The sequence below is a fragment of the Sphaeroforma arctica genome (genome assembly GCF_001186125.1).
Source record: "Sphaeroforma arctica JP610 unplaced genomic scaffold supercont1.1540, whole genome shotgun sequence".
Taxonomy (NCBI): Eukaryota; class Ichthyosporea; order Ichthyophonida; genus Sphaeroforma; species Sphaeroforma arctica.
In genome coordinates this window covers 1-7871 of record NW_014039018.1, presented here as the reverse complement: position 1 = coordinate 7871, position 7871 = coordinate 1, and the positions used below count along the sequence as shown (strand labels likewise).

The following is a 7871-nucleotide window of genomic DNA, read 5'->3' as shown; positions in this document are numbered from 1 at the left end:
TGCATTTTGTGGGCAAAGTATGAAAATAGGTGCATCTGGCCAGATCGGATTTGTGAATATTTTCAGGCCAACCGATATATCAAAAGTATACGGAGAACGTTGAACTTTTATATCTGACACTTAACTCTGTGTTTCAAAAAATAATGAGGCTACATAGGCCATAGCTCCACCGTGGACGACGCACGGCGCACGCAGCTCGGCGTAGACTCCACTCCCTACTCTCTCTAGTCTTAGTACTACAGACTACAGACTACAGTCAACAATGTACAGCCTACATAATACATAAATACAAACACTCTCTTCAACTCTAGTTAGATGCTACAGTGAGTGCGCACTATTTTAGAAGTATGTAGTGAGCAGTTGAGCACTATTTTTAAATAAAAAAATAACTAGTCTACTGAGCAGCGAGGTTTTAGGGTTTAGGTTTTAGGGTTTTGGGTTCTTTTATATATCGAATAAATATACGTTTACGATCAACTTTTATTCTATATGCTTTCCTTTGTATGCTTATAGGTAAAACTTGCGGGTCTAAATACCAACCCAGCTTGTGACTCGTCCAGGTCTCGTCCCACCGCTATGGAAATCCTGGTGCATTTTACTGAAAAAGACATTCAAATTAAGTTTTTGTATAGAAATATTTAAAATATAAAGAAAATCAGGGTTAAAATATCATTTTTTTAGCATACCCCGGCTCATTTGTCTGGGGTATACATAGAGTATACCTATGGAGTCACCCAAAAGATCCTAAATTCCAAATTGAACCAGATATTAAAAATAGCCTAAACATTTATGTCTAAAAATTCCAAGGCACCCGGATTCGCATATGCCATTTTCTAATTTTTGGTAAAATATTCCGTGGTCATCACTAGTCAGTTAAATGAATATTTTATGTATTTAATATTTATGATCAGTTCATCTAGTAGAGAGTATTTAGAGACTCTCTAGAGAGAGAGAGAGTCTAGTAGAGACCTTTATTTCTCGTGTATATACGACAATCAGTCAATCTATCACACAAACAATGGCCTCGGTCGTTTTTTAAAAGGTGACACGGCGCACAGTGAGTCTGTGACAGTGACAGCGATCAGCAGATCACTGATCAGTTTATTGTATTTATTTACTCTCTTTGTCGCTCGTAGGTAGGCTCTCAGGAGTCAGCACTCAACCTCTCTTTCGCTCTCAGAGCAAGACTGAGAGTCACCGACTCACCGCGGTCCTAAGAAGAGAGAGGACAATTCAGAATAGCCAGAGCCAGTAGCCAGTAGCCCCAGTACACTCACAGTCAGAGAGTTAAAGAATTTTGACGACTACGTTCCGAACTGCCGAGTGAAATATGTAGTGTGAAAAATACGAATTCCGAGGCGAGCGGAGTCAAATCACTATTCCCAGCCCGGCTGCCGCCTGCCGGCTGGGCAATACTCAATAGTGAATACACTATACAGAGCGATAGACGACTTCTCTCTCCACTACATTAGCTCAAAGCTCATAAAAAATAGTAATTTAGTGACTGAATTTTATGTAGTGCCGAATACAAAATTGACTGTAAAATACACACATTTAATGCTTATCATAGCCATCATTTAGCTGTATTGAGCTGTAACTTGTTGTGTTATGTCGTTCTCAACCAGAAGCCGAGTCTCTACTCTACTCTCTAGCTACTCTACTCTACTCTCTACGTTATTATATTTAGAAAAAACAGATCTGATTTTTGTTTTACGTTCATAGCATTCCATTTTTTTCATATATTATGTAACGAGTCTTGGAGTTTGGAATGTATGCATCAAATCTTGTATTGGAATTTATCTCTCACTACTAGAGTAAATGCTCTCTACAATTTTACATACATACATTTATCACCGAAATCGTAGCTGACATAACTAGAGTCCCTATTTCTTTTTTTGAACTTGAAATCTGTCTGGAACGCTTTTCTGTCTGGAACGCTTTTCTGTCCGGAACGCTTTTCTGTCCGGAACGCTTTTTCCCCGTTTGTAGGCCCCAAAGAGACCTCTGAAGGATCCTAAATGTAATTTTGTTTCAAAAAATAGCATACTTTTGTGGGTCCGCTCAGTGCTCACCCTGTGCGGATATATTCACAAGTTACTAGCTACCCTCTTTGAAGAAAGGTTTGTGGTCTCTGCGGCGCCCCAGCCGTGTTCTATTACATAGTTTCATACATACTGTATTTTTAAGGCCTAAGCTCATAACGTTATGGGGGTACGGGATAGAAGTTGAACGTAAACGCATATTTATTCAATTTTAAAACGTTATAACGGTCATAATGTGATCAGAAGAGCCTACCTAAGTTCTTTTATAGGACTGGTTCGTATCGTGAACATGGTACACAAATATCTAGACCCGAAAGTTGCACCTATATGCATACAAAGGACCGTATATGGAATAAAAGTTGAACGTAAACGTATATTTATTCGAATTTATAAAAAGTGGGTTGAGCCGTGCACAGTGCAGTGAATGCACACTGCACGCTGCACACTCAGTGCACACTGCCGCACAGTGAAAACTCAAACTACTAGAGGACTTCAATTTCTCTCTCTCTATCTCTCTACTCTCTCTCTCGCTAGAGAGAGAGAGAGAGGAGAATGAGAGTATTTAGAGCGAGAGAGAGTCGTGAAAATCTCTTATGGCTTCTTTTGTTTTGGCGTTTTGCAGTGTGCGTCTGTGCCCGTGTGCCGTGTGCCGTGTGCAGTGTACACACTACACAGTGCACACTGTAGACTGCGAGTGCACACGGCCACACAGTCACACACTGACACACACAAACGAAGACGAACAATAGTCCCCAATCCCCACTCCCCCCAGTGAAGTCTGCCACAACCCTCTCTCTCTGCTACTCTAGAATGTAGTCGAAATTGCTAAAAATAGTTGCGTGGTATTCTGAAAAAATATCCAAAATGATTTTTGTTACTGTTGGCACTTGGTACATGGCAACTAGTATTCGCATTCGGTACTATTTTTGTACCCCTAATGAACGAGGTGAATACAAATAAATAACTGAGTAGATGGTGAAGATATTTCAATTTTTCATACTTCAGTTTGAAGGAATTTGTTTTAACAAAACAATCAATGCCTTAAAAAAAATGTAGAGAAGGCGAATAACAATTGGTTTTACAATTTGTTTTGATTTTTGAACCGCTGCGACTTGAGACTTGAGACTTGAGAGTTGCGACTTGAGAGTTTAGAGTTGAGAACTCAGAACTTGAGACACAAATTTACAATGAGTACCTGACTATCGTAAATCTCGGAATGCTACTCTACGTTCTTCTGCATATGTATTTATAAATATAAGAAGTTCAAGAACCACTCTAACAAATTGCGTTGTACAAAAACTCAAAAAGGTCAAAAACTTTCACGCATATTTGATACATATGTATTCTAAAGTATATATTTTTTTATTTATTTTAAAAATTACATATGTACTCAATATAGTCAGTTTTCAATCCTCACATCTTTTTATCTCATTTCGCAATATTTTGGTAATCTATTCAGGCGCTTGTCGCCACGTCTCATATCTCTCAATGATATACGAGGAAAAGAAATGAATTGGCGCATAGTCGTTGTTTTTGTCAATGGATGTTTGCATCCGATTCTTCAGCAGTGCAGCACTCCGTCTGAAAGATCTTATGAGCCATCGCTGATGTGATACGACATAATGTAATCCGTATAACTCCTACATACGTATTATTTTTAATCCAGGAAAAAACTTTTATCCACAATGGAATGCTACATATGAACATAAATAATCCATATAGCCGTACTAGACTGATATGACGCGACAAGGCGCGATTTTTCTATATACACTGATTATTATGTTGACGATGCACTGATTGAAATTTCGCTTTAGGCGGTGCGCATAATGCGAGAAACTCTTGAGTTATGATGATAGCATACGCAAGAAATTTATGAGATGACGGTGGTTGTCAATATAGGGACTCTTGTCGAGGAATACTGCGCTGAATATCATTAACTATGATCGATGACACAGTTGGTCAGCGTAATTTAAATAGCCATGCTGGTCCGCCTCTTAAAAATACTTCAGTATGTAACCTCGCAATATCTACAACAGAAGTGTAATGAGCATGCCTTGCGTTTCCCTTCCGCATTTGATTCCCAAGCAATCCTGATAGATGTTTCTGGCAGCGATTGCGTGCATGCCACGTTTATGTGCTTGTTCGGATACACCTGACCTGTACATGTGAAATAGACGCGTGTCGTGTCGCTTCGCGTATAGCAATGGCGTTGAGGCGCTTTCATTTAGTCTTTGCATAGACGCACTCATAGCTCTATTGAGTCAATAAGTTGTATTTATATTACTCCCGAATTCAATGTATTTGATAGGCGCTTAATCTCTTCACAATATTTTGAAACCTAGAGTAGGGCCATGGATTCAAACCAACGCGTCGCGAACTGGCTAGGCCGTTGAAGATACGAAAAGAGTGCGAACAGTTTATAAGCGCCTTAATCTGGTCTACTACGCATTGTAAGTACAATAGAAGTACCTCAAAGGAGAAAATAAGGAAAGGCTCTCAGCTATAAGTATCTTGTATACGAGGGCAAGTACAGCCTATAACAGCATACTTGTGCTTCACACTGCACCTTTGCATACAAATTTACTCCGATTCTTTACTTTACGAGACTTGGATTTGATTCCAGTACATTCATTCTCAATATTTCCGTTCAGTCGTAATATCACACCAGCCTGCACGATGTGCATTATAAGTTTCTACAGAATCATAACAGACAGCAATGGTACGTGGCTGGAATTCGGATTCTACTTTCTTTGTCGTCTGCAGTCGAGTCGGTTGTTAGATCGATGATCACCCGAGCACTCACAACATTTTCACCAAAGCCGAGGCATGCTTCATCGCTTTGCGCTGTGGCACAAGTCATCTCACCTAATAAAAGCCGATTGAAGGGAAAAGGAATATCAGACCCATCCCGTCTAGGTAGGGAGCTGGATGAGGCCGCGACCAAATAATTGAAACATGTGTGACGACTCCGATTTTAAATACTGAAAGCAAAGCGCCAAACTCGCACGCCAAATATCATGCACACAAACCGTCAGAGAGAACACATATATATACTATGCGCAAGTAGTATCAAAGATCAAATTGCTATATACAAAAGGTTGGGAATTAACCATACACCTGTATAAACATATGCCAACCAGCCATAGGCACTCATACTATACCCACATCAAGAGACCGCAACAAACAAACATACACATATATACCACATCTATTCAAAAGAATTGGAATCAACCATACACCTTCACAACCATGTCAACAAGCCAAAGACACGCAAAGTACACCAGCACACGAAGACCACAACAATCAAACATACACATATATACCACATCTATACAAAAATATTGGAACTAACCATACACCTTCACAACCATGACAACCAGCCAAAGACACGCAAAGTACACCAGCACACGAAGACCACAACAATCAAACATACACATATATACCACATCTATACAAAAATATTGGAACCAACCATACACCTTCACAACCATGCCAACCAGCCAAAGACACACAAAGTACACCAGCACACGAAGACTGTCACAACAAACAAAACATACACCTATATACAACTGTTGCGCGATTGGAATACGTTTAGTTCAGCAGATGCCGCGTACACGCTACTGCTACGCCACACAAAGTGCCCCGTGATACCTTTAAGTAGTAGTTGTATGCACGCTCAGCCACCAGGCCAATGACAGCCAGTTTAAGTGCAATGGTCAAGTAGCTATCCCGGTGCCTTAGTTCCACTTGCTTCTTGAGTAGCGTCACGTCCTTTTGCAAAGCTTCCAGCTGTGAATAATCATTTACGGACGGGCAGATTAATTCCAATAGTTCAGGTGTATGTACACTCTCACGCACACACACACACACGCACACAATACAATTACAACAACTAATTCATATAACAGTGCATGACCCACCACTCGTGGGGCGATATGAACTAGTATTATACCAGAGAGTGGGGTTTGCTACTGCTGTAGCTGAAAACGTTCGCTGCGCTATGAACAATGCTCGTCTTTAACTTCACTTGCGCAGACGTCCTGCGCCATTCCTAAAACGCAATTGAGTGAAAGTGGGGACACACGCCATCGATTTGTGTTGCAGAAGGTTGAGCGATACGGACGACCTAGCCTCGAGATGAGAGAAGTGTTGCAGCAATCTTTATTATGTTTAGATGCAAGTGTATTCGTACACATATATGATATACTAGGGTTTTTGCATGCATACAAACTTCACATATTTATGATAAACTACTTCAGTATTTATACATTTTTTTATAAAAACATATGAAATATTAGGATTTTTGTATTTACACTTCACATATACGATAAACTAGGGTTTTACTATTTATACTTCACGTGTATGTGTAGACATGTGATAGGTACATGGGTGTACTGTATGTTGCACTAACAACTAGGCGTATGAAGCATCACAATGCACCCACCTCTTGAACTATTTTGGTTTTTGGGGCTCCTCCCGACACTGAGGGCCGTAATGCTCGTTTTGCCCCGTTTAATGCCAGAGATGAGGACGAATTATGTTTTCCCATGTCAGACGAGTACTGGTGCAGAAGAATGTATAACAGATTCAATTTGCGTCTAAATAGTCTCGTAATTATTCCTAACCAAAGATGCCAATAATATCGAGGTTTACAATGTCTGTATAATATTATATAAACTAGGACTCACAGAGACATGCTTGCCAATCGTATCGGGGTTTACAGTGATCTATGTCTGTACAATACTAATTAAACTAGGACTCACAGAGACATGCATGCCAATCGTATCGAGGTTTACAGTGATCTATGTCTATACAATACTAATTAAACTAGGACCCACGGAGACATGCATGCCAATCGTATCGAAGTTTACAGTGATCTATGTCTGTACAGTACTAATTAAACTAGGACTCACAGAGACATGCATGCCAATCGTATCGAGGTTTACAGTGATCTATGTCTGTACAATACTAATAAAACTAGGACTCACAGAGACATGTGTGCCCAAGAATTATTTCATGCATGACAACTGGCTTCTATTAGCATGCAACAGCGGATGTGTCTCAACACCGTCCCGAATTTAGGCAGGAATCACACTATGATAAAACCACCTACACTCCACCACATCCTAATACAGATGGCAATCACTACATATCCAGACACGCACAAACACGCACAGACACACTCAAATCAACCCAGCTCGGAATACAAGGAGCCGCTTAATGCTGGCTGTGGCACCTCACCGATGGGTCGTGTGCAGACTAAACATACCCACCGCAACAGTCACGGGTGCAACTACAGCCCACAAAGCCGACAGACGTTGTGGGGCAATACTCCTGATCATACACCACGAGACGACTGCCTGGATAACGTACCACTGCACGAAGACAGTACAGGCAACTACAACAACGCAACACAAACAAGTAAACTATACACACAAAGCAAGCCATCCACACCACCACAACAATACAGCTTATGATAATAGTTGTGTGCACATGTGCTAGTCAATGGGTGTGGAGATCGGAGCGTGTGCACGTGCACAGATGCACATATGAGTATCCTGTACACATACACACGTACACATAGACATGTCTCCCACTATGTAGCATTCCCAGTAATCCGCCATACCTGCGAATCAACGGGGTTAGCCATGGATGTTCGTTTGCTCGGTGACGGTGAGGACTTTCCATCGTCGAACGAAGGCAATCTATTGTACTGTGTGACATCTGGCGGAGACACATCTCTCGATCTAGGCAACCGAGTAGCTACATCTAAACCTGCACAGAGGAGTGGTGTGAGACGGGAAGGAGTAAGAATATATACTATATCTG

At 40.8% G+C, this 7871-nt stretch overlaps 1 protein-coding gene across 2 annotated transcripts; it reads right to left on the bottom strand.

The window, feature by feature from the left end:
* Positions 1-4450: 4450 nt before the first annotated feature.
* On the bottom strand, positions 4451-7819 carry SARC_11126 (the record flags this gene model as incomplete). Of its 2 annotated transcripts, XM_014294796.1 has the most annotated exons (4): positions 4451-4907; positions 5694-5831; positions 6487-6603; positions 7669-7819. In XM_014294796.1, coding segments are annotated over 4 exons (415 nt in total), but the record flags the coding sequence as incomplete, so codon positions are not given. The 2 variants fall into 2 exon arrangements, with proteins under 2 accessions (XP_014150271.1, XP_014150270.1); XM_014294795.1 differs by lacking the exon at positions 6487-6603.
* Positions 7820-7871: the final 52 nt, after the last annotated feature.